The sequence below is a fragment of the Kryptolebias marmoratus genome, linkage group LG20 (assembly GCF_001649575.2).
Source record: "Kryptolebias marmoratus isolate JLee-2015 linkage group LG20, ASM164957v2, whole genome shotgun sequence".
NCBI lineage: Eukaryota > Metazoa > Chordata > Actinopteri > Cyprinodontiformes > Rivulidae > Kryptolebias > Kryptolebias marmoratus.
This window is the reverse complement of record NC_051449.1, coordinates 11,543,935-11,560,925: the sequence shown is the minus strand read 5'-3', so window position 1 is coordinate 11,560,925 and position 16,991 is coordinate 11,543,935. Positions and strand designations below refer to the sequence as shown.

Genomic DNA, 16,991 nt, shown 5'->3' with positions numbered 1-16,991 from the left:
CTTAAATATGAACAAAATCATGATGTTAATCTTTCATTTAGAGACGTCAAACACTGAACAGGGTCAAGTTGACTCCAGAGATAAGAGGAGAGTTATGGGTGGTTTAAAACTTTTGCACAGAACTGTATGTGCAACCACATATTCACCATTATAAAACCAGACAGAGTGCGCACAATGCAAAGGATTGTATTTGTCATCACTATAAACTGATACATTAAAAGTTAGATTCTGTATGGGCTGTAATAATTTTTTTTTAAATATGACCAAACGTTAAAATATTTTTTTTGACAGACTTGTTGTTTATTTCTTCTCCTCCTCAGTTTGGAAACATGAGGGTTGTCTCTATATCAGCAGTCAGTGAGAACTCCAAATCTCCCTTGTTTACTTTCTGTGTAATTATTTACCCAGCCACACTTAGAAAGGGACTTTAGATCAGAACATATTAGTATATTAACTGGACAGAAGAACATTATATAAATGTTTGACCTGAGTGGTTTAGAGTTTCATACTGATGTTGACGTCAAAAACTAAAGACATGATTTTAGAGATTTGTAAGAAGCTCAAACAACACAGCTAATGTTCAGTTATCTTCTGATTTATTTTTCGAGGGAGGATATGTAAGGTGAAAATAAAGGCTTGATTTTACGTGTTTAAAAGTCTGTGTGCCTTCTTGCAAAACTGAGCCAGAGTGCCTTTGGATGTGTGTTTATGTCTTTATATGGGTTGGTGTGTGTTTCCTCCGCTGAAAGCAGATTGGCTCGCCCGGAGGAGCCTCCTCTTTACACCCCAAAGGCTGCTGTGACTGAAGGGGCAGACAAAAATCAACAATTCGCCTCAAATGAACCAACGACAACCGGTTCCAAGCTGCCAAGTGCAGTACTTCACTTTTCCACACAGTTCAAGAGCCAAGAGGATCCAAACCAGAAATGTGCCACCAAAACTAGTCGTGCATGTGGGTCATGGGCAGATGGATCTGACATTAGGGGAAAAAAGCAAAGAAATCAAACACTGGGTGTCACTACAGGAGATTTAATTCAAGCTACACAGCAATCCTAAGACAAAAATGTTATTGTGTATTTTTCTTCCTTGCTGTTTGTTTTTAGTTTGACATAAATTAAGGAATAAGCTTCTAGATACTCTCAGGTGTAAGAAAATGTAAAACTGTTCCCAAAAAAGTGAAAGTTTTGTTTCCAGAGGTGAGTGCAAACTCTACAACATAATTAAAAGTCTGTAAAGAGCACGTTGTTCTTTTACTATAAGGGTTTAATCTTCTGTGGTGCACCTTGTTGCGCAAAGTGACGCACGCCAGCCCTTGCCCACCAGGTCAAAGACCTGTTTGTTTTAAATTCCCACCCAAGCCCCGTTCTCAGACTCAGTCTCTCCATCTGCCAGAGGTGACATCACCCTCCCGGCAGGCCTCTCAGGACCAGGACACCAGCCGAGATGCAGCGGGCTTTGTTCAGCCGGAGCGCGTTGCTCGCTCAGCAGGCTGCAGCTGCTCTCGACAGCCCGCTGGCTGCGAGGAGCGCGCCGCTGCTGCAGCGCCTGGACCGCTCCATGTCCTCCGTCACCATCCCGCCGCCCGCCTGCATTCTCCGACCTCTAGAGGTGCCCTACCGTTACCTGTTCGGACCGGGACCATCAAATGTTCCTCCACGTGTTTTAGCCTCAGGGGCCAGGCCGATCATCGGCCACTTGCATCCAGAAATGTATCAGGTAAATGCTCAGAAAGTCAGTTAGACTAACAAAGTCTATTTTATTGCTTACGAAGCCTCTTGAGTTAAATTTGTAATCTATTTTTGTGACTGTGACACTCAAAGCAGAAACGTCCCGTGCGTAATTGCGCACAAGCTCGCCTTGCGCACAATCATTGAAGGCATTTCATTTCCAATCGCCACTGAATCGAATTGGATACTTATCACGTTTCCACTGCGTGTCACAGATCATGAATGACATCAAGAAGGGGATCCAGTACGCCTTTCAGACAGAAAACAATATGACCATATCTATGAGCGGCTCCGGACACGCAGCCATGGAGTGCGCTGTGTTCAACACGGTGGAGCCCGGAGAGAGCGTCCTCATCGCCATCAACGGCATATGGGGGGAGCGTGTGGCTGAGATTGCAGAGAGAATGGGTAGGATTTTACACACGCACATCCTGGCTCACCAAAGGGAATAAAAACTCTTGACAGTTCATAACAGCAAGATCATATCTGAATAATTTATTTGTATATTTAAATCCAAATCTGACTTTCTTTTTGCTCTGCCAATAGGTGCCAACGCACACAGACTGGAGAAAGCACCTGGAGGATATTTTACCAATAAAGAAATCGAACAGGTTGACACCATCACGCCTCTGAAATCAGCTCTAAAGTTTCAATTCGAACACCAAAGTGAGGCTCAGTCGAGCCACAGGTAACAAGAACAAATGTGTTCCCTTCCAGGCCATAGAAAAGCACAAGCCGGTCTTGTTTTTCCTCGCACACGGCGAGTCCTCAGCCGGCCTCTGTCACCCTGTAGACGGCATCGGAGACATTTGCAGAAAGTAAGTAAGCCTCCTGCTCCAAACAGAGCTCTGTCACGACTTATTACGCTGCTGCTCACTGTTCCGTCTCCTGCAGACACAACTGCCTCTTCCTGGTTGACACGGTTGCCTCACTTGGAGCAGCACCGATTTTTATGGACAAACAGAGTAGGCGAATCACAAACAAACTAACTTTCTCTGCTCCCTCTAGTGCAGGCATGTAACTGCATGTTGTTGGTTTTTTTTATTGTGTTTAAAGAAATCGACATCCTGTACACTGGTTCTCAGAAGGCCCTGAATGCACCTCCTGGCACAGCACCCATCTCTTTTAATGACAGAGCATGGTGAGAAACGTCTGCGCGCTATATTTCCACAACTGCGCTCTAAACAATTTAAAGTTATTAAAGTAACAGAGTCCTTTTATCTTCCACACAGCCACAAGATGTTCAACAGGAAAACAAAACCAGTGTCTTACCTATTTGACATGACCCACCTGTCCAACTACTGGGGCTGTGATGGGAAACCAGCCAGAGCGTGAGTCCACAGTTTTATGAAAATTAAATAGACATGCTGGAAAAGATTATTTTAGTCATTATACTAATATAAGCTATATAATACAGCCATGTGATATGGGTTTTAGATACCACCACACTGGTCCTGTATCTGGATTCTTTGCACTGAGAGAGAGTCTGGCAATTCTGGCTGAGAAGGTAAATAGATGTTTTAGTAACATTTCTAACCTACATGTTTTAATTTAGTTTGAGTTTTCTTTTAGAAGTATTCAATTTGGAGAACATTGTTTAATGTTTCTTTACAGCGATCTTAAGGTTAAACTTTAAGTCCCCTCGAGAGGGAAACAAATTTAAGGAGGTCAATTTCAGGAAAACTTGTGGAACATAAAGAACAACTTGATTATTTGACCGATGTATAATCTGTCAAAAGGGTCTTTCTTATACTGGCTGCTGGAGTCTTGACCTTTTTAACCTGTTCTTATTTGGTTTGTTTTTGTTTTAAACTGTGTGGTTAAGACATTTACTATAAAGTATTGCCTGCAATTACATTCCTTTCATGGTGAACTGAGTTCTCTTCTTTTCGGTATGGGTTTTGAATCTAAAAAAAAAAATCATACATTAGTCTTGAAACTTTACTACAAAGTGTTGTCAGATCAGCCTTTTGTTGTGGTCAGGTCTATTCCTTTGGAAATGTTTGTTCTCAAGAGCTTCAATCTTTCTAATATTTGTAAAGACTTATGTCCCAGCATGATTAATCTTTGTCTCCATCTAGGGGCTGGAGGAGTCTTGGAGGAAACACAAAGAGGTGGCAGCCTACCTTTACAGAGGACTTGAAGATCTGGGCCTCAAACTCTTCATCCCTGAAAAGGTAATGCACAAATAAAGCAGAATAACATAATGTTGCTCCCATAAAATCTGTAAAAATATATACTTCTGAAGGAAGCATAACCAGAAAGACACAATTAAACTGACGTTAAGAAAAACCGTGTATCAGCAGTCCTCTTGTGTTGTGTTGTTGTTCCGTGACCACAGACAGTAACTTTGACACGTGTCTCCTGCAGGATTTAAGGCTTCCCTCCGTCACCACCATATCCATTCCCGAAGGCTACGACTGGAGGGAGATGCTGACCTACATCATGAAGCACCACCAGATGGAGATGACAGGAGGACTGGGCCCTTCCATCGGCATGGTTAGTAGACCCTGAGAGTTTAGCCCACAGCTGTAAACATCTGAAACACGATCAGAGTCAGTTTGAGAGAATCTGTGACGCTGTATTTAGATACGACCCTCAGTCTCAGTGACGGGAGATGTTTAAATACACTTGGATCAAAAACAATCATTAATTTTTTAACAACTGTTTCTATTTAACATATTAAAATCTTACAAATGGATATACCAACATGCTTTTACGATGAAACAATTCATATCTGCACTAACAAACAGATATATTTACATGTATATTTTGATATAAACACTCATTAGATTAAACTTTCAAAGTGACAACGTTTAAACAAGATCAGCGTCCTGAGTCTGGTAGCTACCGCGTGTTTCTGAGCCATCCTGCTGAATCACTGCAGACACTGATACACTCTGTTTCCGCCCTCTCTTTTAATTAGGTGATGAGGATCGGATTGATGGGATACAACTGTGAGAAGACCAATGCTGATATGGCACTGCACGCCCTGGCTGATGCTCTCAAAAACTGCAAAAAGAGCAAGGCTTAAGAGCTCATACGTCCAGATCACTGACTCAGATCCCTTATACATACATATACAGAAAAGTATATATCTATATATTTTTTTAAAAAATGGTTTTTCTCATGGAAGACAGTGCATGCAATCCGGGATTCCCTCATTGTGTTTTTTTTTTTACTGCAGGGAATTTAGAGGCCTTTCTTGTTCTTGTGAACCTGCATTGTCCTGCTGAGTGTAATAAAGATGTCAATAAAGTTCTCCTCATTTTATGAAGCAACACTCATGTCCGTGTTCAAAAACGTTGCTTTTTAATATACTTTGTTTTAAACCAAAATATATATAGAAGAGAATCGAGTAGACTACATTTCCCAGAATGCACCGCGGCGTGCGCGACGTTGACTACGTCATACCGAGCCTGCTGCTCAAAGTGTTTGTTGACTTGAGACTTTCATTTTGTACTTCAGGTTCGGCTTCATTCTCAATGGCTTGTCCTGTTGCAAACACTGGTAGGTGAAAAGGAAAATTGCGACTACCTTAAGTTTATTTTTTTGTTTGTTTACCTGTCATATTGGTGATATAATAATTATATCGCTTTCCTATTAAAGCCACACTTGCTATAGATTTTTTTAAAGTGTCCTTAACTTGGCTTGTCCTTTGTTTTACACAGAACTACTGCTCTTTTGAGATTTTTCTTTATTTGGCCGAAAGCGATAATATAAGTGACTCATCTGCCTGTTCAAGTCAAAGGACAAGGGCTATTATTGTCGATAAAATCTGCGTTTAATCTACTTTTATTTAGCTTTATCCTTCTCTTCTCCTATGGTGTCTCTACCTGTGCTGTTGTTGCATAAAAAAGTCATTTTTCTGGTCTGATGTCTTCTTCTTTCAGCTCAAACAGCAGCTCTCATCCTAAAAATAGCTCATTACCGCCACCTGCAGGAAGCGTCTCGATCTGCAGATTGTTTCAAATAAGGTGTTTTGCCCGAGTATGTGTGTTTGCTTGTCTGTTAGCAAAATATCTCATGAACCACTGGACAGATTTTAATGAAACTTCCTGAAAGCAATGATTGGATGGACAGCTACAGCTGCTGAACTCTTGCTGCCAGTCCAATTCAAGGTGGCCGCCACAATTAGTTGGCATTATCGGACACAAAAATGGTTACAGCTCAGTCAGTTTTACAGATATTGAGCGAAACTTTGACGTGGTAGTAGCTGAGAGTCATTCACAACACATAACCCAATCATGAGCTCTTGCGATGTTAGTTAGTTTGAGCAAAAACTACTAAAAGCCCCTTCTTATCATAAGAAGTTATCAAAAATTTAGTCTAAAACTCTGGCATCAAAGGCAGTGGGTGATATGCATTCCTTCAGGGAATGCTATATTTAATTAATTGTAGGTAATAATAATAATAATAATTCAAGTAAGAGCTACATGTTCTACAGTTTCCGGTTGTTTATTTCTCCCTGATTTTTATGCCTCACAACTCCGTCGCCCTCAGATTTAGAGAGTACAGTATCACTATACATGTGTTGTTTTTTGCAGCTTGTGTTGGCAGCTTATCCAACCTATAAATGATCGTTTATAATTTCTTTTTCGAGCTGGGAGCCACATGATTATTATCTCAGGATCGTGTCTGCCTGCCAGCTGCCTTCATTATGCTGCATCGCTGCCATCTTCTGGACGTGACAGTGATGTACTCTCATCAGATTGGCCCCTTTTGTCATTCTACATTGCTCACTTCAAGTCATAAAACCAGAACATTATGCTGTTCCACACACAAGATCTCCAGTTTCGGTTACGATCGACCCAACTAACTAATTGAATGTTTCTGCGTGAAAGGTTTGTCGCTCAGGTTTATTTATCTTTATACAGGCTGATTTAATCAGGGATGATACATGAAATAATGCTGCATAAAACATGGCGAGAATACATGGCAAGGCCCCGTCCTTGGTTAGGCTTAAAAAGATGAATAAACCTAGAAAAATAAATATGCACACACACTTCATACTGTTACAAATAAACATGAGAGACAAACAGGCATAATCCAAAAGTTTCAGTGCGGCAGAATCACGGTACGCAGACGGGACTGGGCACCTTTTATAGGAGATCTTAAAGTTAAATTCAATTCTTATTAGTTCTGACAGATCTGGACTCTCTTTTAATATTAGCATCAATGTAATGTAACTATTACATTAGCCTTTATGTTTCCTGGATTGTGAACTAAATATCAGAGCTACCTGTATTAAAATCTTTGTCTGTTTTTAAACAAGTGGAAGCCTAAAGTGTGTGCGTGTGTGTGTGTGTGTGTGTGTGTGTGTGTGTTTATTTAGCAGCGGTGGAGCTGAACCCAGTCCTCCAGCCTCTGAACTGGCTGCTGGGATGCTGGGAGAGCGACGAGCCTGGAGAGGGCACCTTCCCCACCATCAAGCCATTCCGCTACACAGAGAAGCTACAGTTCAGCCACGTGGGGCAACCAGTCATTAACTACACGTAGGTCCAACTCAATGACATTATTTAGATAACTAACCTGACTGGAGGTTTTAGTGATAAACTGGAATGAAGATTAAAAAAACAATCTTGCCCTGAGGTAATTCTGTCTTCTACAGGTTCAACGCGTTCCATGCAGAGACCAACAAGCCGATGCACAGAGAATGTGGTTTCATCCGGATCCAGCCGGGGACCAACAAAGTGGCCTTCATCAACGCACAGAACACAGGTAGACCTCGAACCGCTCCTATCAGGGCGGTCTGCGGCAGCTCGGTGTCTGGGAGGTTCTGCTGACTTTATTAAAGTGTCATTAAAGCTCTGAACGATGCTGCTGGAACAAATTAATCCAAATGGATGCAGTTACTGTACAAGAAATGGCACATGCCTCATTTCACACCAGGTCAAGAGTAAAAACACAAAGAAAAAACACAAAACAAATCAGTCTTGTTCGTTCTCTTTTAGTTTTTGATCATACGAGTTCTGTACTGTAACCCCTCACAAGCGTGTTGTTGTGTTTTAATTTATTTTCATCTTTTTTTTATTTCCTCTGTAGCGTTTGTTGTACGAACACGGTTTTATGGGGTCAAACGTTGTGCTTCCCGCACAGGTCTGGTGGACATCGAAGAGGGAGAGCTCACGGGGCAGCAGCTGAAACTGCAGACCCAAAGCGTGGCCAGGATCTCTTTCGCCAAGGAGCCCCACGTGCAGCAGGTAAAGCCCCTGATTCGTCGACGCTCGCAGGCGTAAACCCCGCCCATCGGCGAGCTGGAGTCTGAGCTTATATAGATCAGTAAACGCCGCCGCGCTGTGCCGGCTACCTCACCCGCTCCTCTGCTTTTTCTTCTCCAGATTTCTCGGGTCTTTCAGCTCCGACCAGATGGGAAGCTGGAGCAGACGGTTACCATGGCGACAGACAACCAGCCGCCGTCTCAGCACTTGCACATCACCTACCGGCGCTCATCTTGACCCAGCGATCGGATCTGTCAGGCAGGAAGTTCTGGGGTTATCAGAAGAGTTTGTTCTTCTTCTTCTGTGTTAAGATGCACAAATTATGGTTTCCATCAGTCTAATGGATATAAATTAGGTCCATTTAAATAAATCATTTGTTTAAATCTTACTGTTTTGATCAAATCTACATTAAAAGAATAAAAAAAACAGATTCATGTGATCAGACAAGGTGCTCCTGTTGTTAAATATGCCCAGAGTTTGGTGGTTAAGAGATTAAAACAACACAATCACAACCATATTTTATTCCCTATAAAAAGATATAAAAATCCTTCATTTTGGGGGCAATGAAAACAATTAAAGCCTTTTGAACTCCTGTGAACCCACAAAGGAGAAGACATCTGTCAAAAGTGCTTTAAATGACTTACTTTAGTTCGAAATGAAACTATTAAAAGCTGCCAAACAGTTAAACAAAGTGTCGCAAGTCCATTAGTGACATTTGGTTGAATTTTATTGTTGTAAAAAAAATGAGCAAAAAGACTCTTGTGCAAATTAAGACTGTGAAGGTGACACTAATTACACACAACCATCCTGAAGAGCCTTCATGCTGACAGGTTAAATATACCGCAGCGCTTTCAAGTGTTAGCCTTAACCGGAGTGTAAAAAAAAAAAAAAAAATTATCAATACAATCATGAATAAATAGGTTACAAATTAAAAACAAAAAGAAATTAAAATATAATCAAAAATATTTACATTCAGGCTGTCCACAGAAAGCTCTTTGGCCCAGAAAAAGACCCCTAAAGTGCTCCATGAGAAAAAAACAAAACAAAACACAGGAGTGATCTTAGGGCAAGAATGGAAAGAAACACAGTGTGCGCTTTAGTTAAGAACAACAGCTTAAACTCATCAAGTGTAAACAGTTAATACCATCCAACGAGTGGAAACTCAGAGCTGGTTACTCAGAACTCTTCTGTTGGCCCTTATCCAGACCCAGAACCGTCCGCCGTCACCTTCAGCGCTCCTTGTGAAAGGTACATAATTTAAGACAAAACCTTAAACTTGAGCATCAGCCTGTTAACGTCAGCAGCATGAAAAAAGCTTCACATCACACTGGAAAAGCCCGCTCCACTGCACCGGCATTAACAGAGAGAAAAAGGCGTAGAAGAGGCAGAGTTAACACAAGAAATGACATCCGAAAATCTCCGGCCACGACGCGAGGCGACTACTCTTTGGTTGAAGGGTAATCCCACCCCACCCCCCCGCGCTGAAACCACACAAACACGCCGCTGATGAAACATTCGTCGATGCTCATCCAGCAACAAACGGGACAGTCCGTCCTCAAACGCAGCCACCGGCTCCGATCCAGCTCCTCACCGACGAGTCTAAGATGTGCAAAAAAAACCGTCTCAGCTCCGTCCGCTCACTGCTCCTTCATGACGTAGACGTACACCGTGGTGAGGAAATACTTGAGGGACTCGACGACGGAGGACAACCAGTGGCGCTGCGGGGAGAGGTCCATCTTCACGACGCACTTCGTGATCTCCGTCTGACGGGAAGGAAAACACAGAAATGCAAGGATTTAAACAAAAGCACACAGAGGGACTCTGTAAGCATCTGACAGGTCCAATTCGTTTGTTGTCCCATGTCAGTTTGTAACACGTAGTTCATGTGAGCAACGGTTTCCTAACACCGCTCCTCATTGGCCTGAGCAAACAGGGCTTTTCAGAATAAAGGTCTTTTAAAGAAACTGGAGCCAAAAAAGAAAAAAAACCTGAATGTTTCAGAGATCAAATGAGATGCTGTAACAACTCTCAGAATGAGAAAAAACTTTATTTTCAGGAGAAGATAATCAAGTAAAATGACCTGAATAATATAAAGTGGTTAGATGAAGACTGTATGACATGAACTAATTTAAACTTGACTAATTTGTTTGACTAAGGTTGAATATTAGTGTATTAAATACTACTCTTTTTTTATGTTTACAAATTTAACCTAAACAACTTAGTGTTTTTTTTTTCTTAATTTAACAAATTCAACAATCAAATACAGAGATAATAGTCCACTTGCCCATTACAGATAACAGGTAATAATCTTTTTTATTATCCGGCACAGACAATATTTAACATTACAGACTAATACCTTTAAGTCCCATCGCTCCAACAAACGGTAAAAACAGTACAGAAGGGCCAACACTGATATAAAATTAAAAAAAGATTATATTAACTCTCTTTAAATCAGCTGACTTGCAGCTTGAACTGTACCCTCCTGCAGCAGTGACCAGCTAAGTCAAGTTATATTTTATTATCACATTCAGAGTTTTATTTGAAGCTAAAACTGCAGAATAAACAGAGGTATTCAAACTTTCAGTACTTTTATTAAATGCCTGTTAAGGAGAGAAGAAATTAATTTGATTATAGTGAAAGATTTTTGTTTGGTAGATAAAAAAAATACTGTTTATACTCTTTATCCCCTCTTAGGCTTTTATTTTTAATATCATGATGTATAAATAAATAAAAAATTGTCACCTTATCATATAAATAATAAAACTCTAGGATTGTTAAAATCAATTCAAATATGCACCAGCAGGAAGCCAGGAAGAGCTGAGAGGAGCTTGTTATTTTCAGACTTTGGACCAACGATCATCAGCTTTTATGAAACTCAGGGATTATGAAAGTTCGCCTCATTCTGAATGCTAAATAAGGTGTTGCTACAGAAAAACACCTGCAGAGCTCCTACAGCAGGCAGACACCCAGCTTATTCCATGTTTGCCTAAAAACAAAGAAGAAAAACGAAGAAAATCTTGTCGCACCAATCAGGATGCCAGGATACAGGAGTGGCCACCGTTTACGGCGCCGCTTGTGCGTTGGCGCGTCTTGTTTCGTTTCTCATTTACGAGACCAACAGGCCGCACTCACCCATCCTCCCCGCCTCTTCAGCCAGGGAACGAGAAATTTGCGCACGAACTGTCCCAGGCTGTCCACGAGGACGTGAGCCGTCGTTGGGTGGCCGTATCTGACGCAGTCCACCGCCAGAGCTCCTGCCACGGCGTACATGGAGACCACCTTACCCCATGTTATACCTGCAGCAAGAGAAAAACACAGAGGGACGGGGGTTCATTGGATTAGCCGATTAAACTCCAACGTTAGAGTTCTCCACGCTCATCAGATTGATTTTGTCTTCCAGTCACAGGGCAGCTTATGTGATGGACAAGGAGCAAAAAATAAACACTGCACCCAGAGGGAATTCACTGCTCTTCTTTACAGGGATCGATAAACTGCCTTTTAAGGCCTTGGCCCTCCTTCCCAGGTGGTAACACCCACCTCCTCCCGAGGTTTTGGCTCCATGTCCTGACCCGACGTGGCAGACCTGCCACAGTCCGTGGACCTTGCACTGAAATAAACACTGAACAGCAGGTTCGTGTCAACAAAGCGGCGCGTTCGTGTCAGCCTGACTGATAAAGAGGTTTTATAAAAACGCCCGCAGCCAGATGTAAAATCAAACAGAGATTCTGCTTCACCTCACTTCCAAACAGCCTGATCATTAGGATGCAGCTGGAGGTGTCTTTCAGTGATGCAGAGCCGGGTTTAAAGGCCTCTTTATGTCCAGCTCGCCTCGTCATGATCGTCTCTCGGAGCTGACCCGCGACGCCTATAAGGGGATAGAGCTGCACAGGGGAGCTTAAACGAGATAACCGTCCATGGAAGCTGTCCGAGCACATCGTGTCTCCCTCCCCTACTGAGAAGCGGGCCCAGAATAGACGCGAGAATGTCAGGGGATAAAGAGGGAGGAGGGCGGAAGGAGAGAACGGACAGGAGTGGGAGGCAGGACGCGAGAGAGGCGGAGGAGAGGCGAGCTGTGCCGGGGTTCACTGAAGGACACCGTCGTGCCGGAGCTCCATGGAGACACATTTCCTGTTATTTCGTCGTGTCAAATTAAAAACAAAAAAAAAAACAAACAAGAGCTGAATGAGCAGCTTCAAATCAGGGACAGAAAAGTCAGCGTTCTGTCTCTGGTTTCAGCTATTTTTAATCCAAGTCATCCCAGAAAGCCGGAGCAGCTGGAGTTCACCCGATTGTTATTCTTCAGCAGGAATCCCACGCTGCTGCCACGAGTTTACAGCCCCGTGACGTCAAGACCCCCCAAAAAAAAAACATTTGGCCCGTACACCAGCATGAAATTTATATTAGGAAAGTCTGTTTTTTCTTTTGGTATTTCCAGGCAACAAGCCAAATTCTGACTCTCTAATCTCCCTCCAAGGCTCACCAAGATCACTTAAAATCTGTTGGGTTTTTTTTTTTTTACATATTTGGGCACAGTAAAATGTCAGGGATGCTTTTAATAGAAAACATCTGCTGTCAGGAAAAACAACTTTAACAAAGACACACAATGAAGACGTCCGGCTCACACTGGAAAGAGGAACTAAATGTTCTAAAACAGGTTGTTTTCCCCCGAACTTTAGATTCAGGAAACATAAACTGTTCGACTATTTGCTCCCACCTTCAGACACGGCAGAGCCACGTTCAACCAGCACCTCTTGTCTTTCCCCCCTCAATGAGTAGAATTTCTCATAGCGAATGTTCAGGACCTGTTTGACGATGAAGTGTCGATCACACCGATGAAGAAAAGAAACACGACATGAAGCCTTTCAGACAGAAACGTGCCCAAATTGTCATTTTTACAGCCCAGTTGGAGTCACTGGAGTTCTGCGAGCTTCGGAACACAAGGACCTCATTAAATGTTAGATTAAGCTCGAGTTTCAAACCTCACAAGTAAATATGAGCTTCATAAAAACCACAAAGGACCCATCGTGACGCCGCTTTCCTTGAAAAAGGCCAACTTTAGCACCAGCATCTGTGGACTCTGTGTTCAAGAAACGGAGGGAGAAGGCTGCCCTGCTGAGACTTACATCAAATCAGATGAGCTGAAACTAAATTAGGTCCTTATCTAAACGAGCGTCAGTTAGAAAATTGGAGACTAATTTCTAATTAGGCCTCGCAGGTTTCTGTTTTGCTCATTTTCTCCTCTCAGATGGCGAAAAGTCTAAAAAAAAAAAGAACATTTTTACTCAGTATTTCTTCTCTCTTGCTGCTAAGAAGGCAAAAGGTGGGCGATGATGATTACGATCGCGTCTGTGCGTTTGTCTGTTAGCACAATATCTCGCAAGCCGCCGGACACTTGGCAGGCGTTGCATCACCGGGTGGGCATCTACGGCTCGACACATTTTGGAGCCAACCTGATTCAAGATGGCCGCCACAACCAAGTGACTTCAGAAGCCACGAACGCGGTCATGACTCGGAGCAGCTGGGACTGACCCAAAACACATATTTGGAGCGCTAAAATATTGGGCAAGAGCTTCGGTTTAAAAATCTGGAGCGAAATAGCTCATGAGCCGCTGAACAGATTTTAACCAATTGAGCTTAGGAAACGCAAGAATGATTATAATTCAGTGAATTTTTCAGATATTGGGCTGAAATGTGGTGTGGTGGTAGCTGAGAGTCGATCGCATCACATCCCTTACTTCCAGGTGCTGGTCACTGTGCTTAAAGCTGTCAAAATCCATTTGTCTGTCAGCAAAATGTCTCGATACGCTTGTGTACGAATGTTGAATTTAAAGCCATATATCGCCTTCAGTCGGAACAGAAACAGAATATGTGTTAGGGCTCCTACAAAGGAGCCAGAACCCAAAGTTGTGCTGGAGTTTCTAAACTTAGACTGCAGAATAATTATGTGTTTTAGATGAAGTCTCCCTGCGCCTACATGCGATTCACACCCACTCACTCCTCTGAAAGCCCCTTTCAGCCTGACAGAACGGATTTTGAATAATAAATAAATAGAAAATGCAACTTGCAGAGTCACACTCGTTACACCAAACTGTCACTTCCTGCGCTGGCAGACTTCCCTCGCCCCGAGCGAGCGTGTTCATCATCGGCGCCGACGCCGCCGGCTCGGTTACCTGCCGAGAAGATCTCTGTTGCCACGCCGAGGAAGGCATCTGAGACCATGTTCTCCATGGCAACAGAGATGTTGAGCTGCCGCGCCACGTTCCTGTACAGACCGGGCTGCATGGCCTCCAGCTCGTCGCCTGGGAAACAAGGAGGCAAGCAGAGACGAGAGGAGGGGAGGGAAAAGAAAAACAATGAGGAAGAGGAGCCTGAATGGACGAGACGAAACCTACACGGACATGTCGCAGTTTAAATCTTTAAACAAACACATGAATGCCCGTTTTAACACTTACACAAGCAAATGTGAACTTTTTTTTTTATTCACTTTGTCTTAATTCGTATAAAAATAAAAAGGCGTTGCTTGTGATGTTTACTCCAACACATGAAAAGACAAGAGACAAGGTTGTCCTGTTCTTACATAAAGAAGGAAAAGACAGGTTGTGTCCATGGTTAACAAGTTAAAGAGGCCTTCTTACCGAGACAAATGAGCACCAGAGACACCTCAGCGAGCGCTGCGTTGGTGGACGGGGAGAAGTTCACTTCGGTTTTGGACCATCCCAGCCCGTTCTGGTTGAGCCTGGACAGGATGTAGTCCCGGCACAGAGCTTTGGACTGGGACACCAGCTCCTTCTCCGTCAGCGAGCGGTCGAACACCTCCAGGACCTCCGAGGCAAACGCAGAGGACCTCCGGAGCACGTCCATGCCCTCCTGCAGGAGAAGCTGTGGGCCGGCGAGAGAGCGCTGACCTCTCAGGGGTCAGCTGGGTAACCAAACCTGTCCTCCTCCTTTTCCTCCTCCTCCTTTTTGTTCGTTGTTGTTTTAAGTTTTGCTTTGATTCTAATTCTCCAGAATCAGGGATGAGGATAAAATGGATGCTGTGGAGACACAAGCAGAAGAAAACACTGATTAGTTTAGTTAGAAAGACACAATCTCTCTCTATTTTTTTCTCTTTTTTACATTTAGAAGAACTGTAGGTGTGTACAAAGTCTAAAAGGGACAGGAAACTTACATAAGAAGACTGATGGAGGCGTTATTGTTGTGAGTCACAACCAAGATATTTATTGCTACACTTTTTCTTTGGATTGTGCAACAACAAGCACAGAAAGCACAAGATGTTAATGTTTGCTGGTGGGGCAGGGACAGCCCTGATGTGACACAAAGGCTGTCAGGACAAATGTCAGGACAAGGAGGACAAGAAGGAGAAAGTTATGCTCACCGTCAGCTCTTCATCCCCGGACGCGTCGAAAAATGGCCCTGATTTATGATTCCTGAAGAAAACATCTCGCAGCAGCTCCGTGCTCCTCTTCTCCTCCCCGCTCCAGCTCTCCCGGAGGTTTTAGGCGCCCCCCACCTGGAGGGGTTCGGGTCCAGGCTCTCGCTTCCAGCACGCTCTGCCGCTCGGTTCCGTCCACTTGTTGTTTGCCCAGAAAACAAATCCCCTCCCGGAGCTACCCGCCCCCCTCCTCCTCCTCCTCCTCCTCTTCTTCCAGCTTCCAGCACAGACGCCCGCTCCTGTCCGCTACAGGACGCCTACCTGTTGGTCGCCTCCTCCCATTGGCTCTCCCCGCCGGGTGCGCTCGTTTAACGGCGCGGTGAAGCCCGCGGTGGGTGCGTTTACCCAAAGCCCTCGCTCCGCCTCCGCCTCCGCCTCCGCCACGGCAGAGGGAGACGAAGCGAGCGCAGCCCCGCCTTTCATTCACAAGTCTGGGCGGATTAAGCGGCGTCGGTGCGCAGGAGGGATTTAAGGTCTTCCCGTCATGCTTCCAGCTCTGCTGGGTCACAGAGAACCGGTTTGAAACTCATGCGAGTGACTAAAAGCTGCGGGACGAACAGGGGTGTGTTCAGACTCTCTGTATGGTGTGTGAGAGGAGGGGAAACATTGGATTTCATTACTTTTACTGTGTTATAGTACGCTGAATTAAATGGCCCATCATCTTATTTTTAATTTACCTATTATTAATGTTATTTAAATTTTATAGTGTACATCTGTTTGCCTATCACTTTGCTGCTGATACACTGAAATGTCCTCTCTAAGACTATTCTATTCTGTTTATTTATTTGACACATGACTTGGAGGAGGAAAAAAACTCCCTCAAACCTCTTTTCTCATTTTATTTTTCATCCCCATGTGGTAAATAAGATGTTTACCTATTGGTTTTCCCCCTCATTTCTCTCCACTCAAACCATGATGGTCAATAATTTACCAAAATAAAACTGCTTATGACATTAACTCCAGCAGAAGTTGTTGCTTGTTTTTTTTTCTCCACAGTGGCCGCTGTGTGTCGCTGTTTCTTCTTTCGAGCCTGCAGCGCCTCCTGGAGTGAGAGATCAACACTCAGTTTCATTAATTTAATATCATTTAATTGCATTGATACATGTACTTTTTAATTCTTTGCTTAATTTTTTATTTTAAAATAGTTTTTACTTTAAAAGTGTTTTAAAATCATCCATTCTGCTAATTTATTCTGTTCATGGAAGTCCTTTTTCCATTTACAAATGTTACTGATTTTATTATTGTTTCATCATTCATTGTACAAAAAGGTTGAAACTGTGCAAAATATGAATCAAACTGTGCAATCAATAACTTCAAATTATGAAAACTGAGATTAAAACTGTGCAAAAAAAGCTTCAAATTATTCTCTGCATTGCCCATTAAGAGGTTAACAACATTTTTAAGCTGATTTGAGCAACTTCAGTCCTGTGTGACGAAAAAAAATAAAGCTTTTGTTTATCTTTTGCTTCTAAGAAACCAGGCCTTCTTCTAAGCCTTTAAAGAGTTCTTGGGCGGGGTTTCGTCAGGCTCCTTCTGTGAACCTAATGAGTTTATTTAATTTTAACCATCCTGAAGCCCTCAAAAGAGAGACACAGAGAACGATAGAGAAGC

The 16,991-nt window shown here is 43.1% G+C and overlaps 3 protein-coding genes across 4 annotated transcripts; 2 read left to right on the top strand and 1 right to left on the bottom strand.

The window, feature by feature from the left end:
• The first annotated feature begins 1,368 nt into the window (after positions 1-1,368).
• Positions 1,369-5,004, top strand: agxtb (alanine--glyoxylate and serine--pyruvate aminotransferase b). Its single transcript, XM_017422356.2, has 11 exons — positions 1,369-1,716; positions 1,943-2,135; positions 2,274-2,338; positions 2,445-2,545; positions 2,622-2,692; positions 2,784-2,868; positions 2,960-3,058; positions 3,165-3,234; positions 3,809-3,904; positions 4,098-4,226; positions 4,654-5,004. The coding sequence occupies exons 1-11, from the start codon at positions 1,444-1,446 to the stop codon at positions 4,759-4,761; spliced, it is 1,290 nt and encodes a 429-aa protein (XP_017277845.1). The 5' UTR covers positions 1,369-1,443; the 3' UTR covers positions 4,762-5,004.
• A 76-nt stretch (positions 5,005-5,080) lies between these two features.
• On the top strand, positions 5,081-9,246 carry thap4 (THAP domain containing 4). 2 transcript variants are annotated; one of them, XM_017422358.3, is made up of 5 exons: positions 5,081-5,237; positions 7,066-7,222; positions 7,339-7,448; positions 7,827-7,930; positions 8,069-9,246. In XM_017422358.3, the coding sequence occupies exons 1-5, from the start codon at positions 5,105-5,107 to the stop codon at positions 8,183-8,185; spliced, it is 621 nt and encodes a 206-aa protein (XP_017277847.1). In that variant the 5' UTR covers positions 5,081-5,104; the 3' UTR covers positions 8,186-9,246. The 2 variants fall into 2 exon arrangements, with proteins under 2 accessions (XP_017277847.1, XP_017277846.1); XM_017422357.3 differs by having other exon boundaries at positions 7,063-7,222.
• bokb (BCL2 family apoptosis regulator BOK b) lies at positions 8,658-15,557 on the bottom strand. Its single transcript, XM_017422361.3, has 5 exons — positions 15,324-15,557; positions 14,584-14,982; positions 14,119-14,247; positions 11,081-11,244; positions 8,658-9,711 (listed from the first exon to the last, which is right to left on the bottom strand). The coding sequence occupies exons 2-5, from the start codon at positions 14,807-14,809 to the stop codon at positions 9,586-9,588; spliced, it is 645 nt and encodes a 214-aa protein (XP_017277850.1). The 5' UTR covers positions 14,810-14,982; positions 15,324-15,557; the 3' UTR covers positions 8,658-9,585.
• Between the last annotated feature and the right edge of the window lie 1,434 nt (positions 15,558-16,991).

Coding starts and splice junctions, on each gene's coding strand:
- agxtb (XM_017422356.2), top strand. CDS start 1,444: ATGCAGCGGGCTTTGTTCAGCCGGAGCGCGTTGCTCGCTCAGCAGGCT. Junction 2,339..2,444: donor CCAATAAAGAAATCGAACAG/GTTGACACCATC, acceptor GTTCCCTTCCAG/GCCATAGAAAAGCACAAGCC. Junction 2,546..2,621: donor ATCGGAGACATTTGCAGAAA/GTAAGTAAGCCT, acceptor CGTCTCCTGCAG/ACACAACTGCCTCTTCCTGG.
- thap4 (XM_017422357.3), top strand. CDS start 5,105: ATGCACCGCGGCGTGCGCGACGTTGACTACGTCATACCGAGCCTGCTG. Junction 5,238..7,062: donor TTGTCCTGTTGCAAACACTG/GTAGGTGAAAAG, acceptor GTGTTTATTTAG/CAGCGGTGGAGCTGAACCCA. Junction 7,931..8,068: donor AGGAGCCCCACGTGCAGCAG/GTAAAGCCCCTG, acceptor TTTCTTCTCCAG/ATTTCTCGGGTCTTTCAGCT.
- bokb (XM_017422361.3), bottom strand. CDS start 14,809: ATGGACGTGCTCCGGAGGTCCTCTGCGTTTGCCTCGGAGGTCCTGGAG. Junction 14,248..14,583: donor TCTGGTGCTCATTTGTCTCG/GTAAGAAGGCCT, acceptor CTTGTTTCCCAG/GCGACGAGCTGGAGGCCATG. Junction 11,245..14,118: donor AACAGAGATCTTCTCGGCAG/GTAACCGAGCCG, acceptor CTCTTGCTGCAG/GTATAACATGGGGTAAGGTG.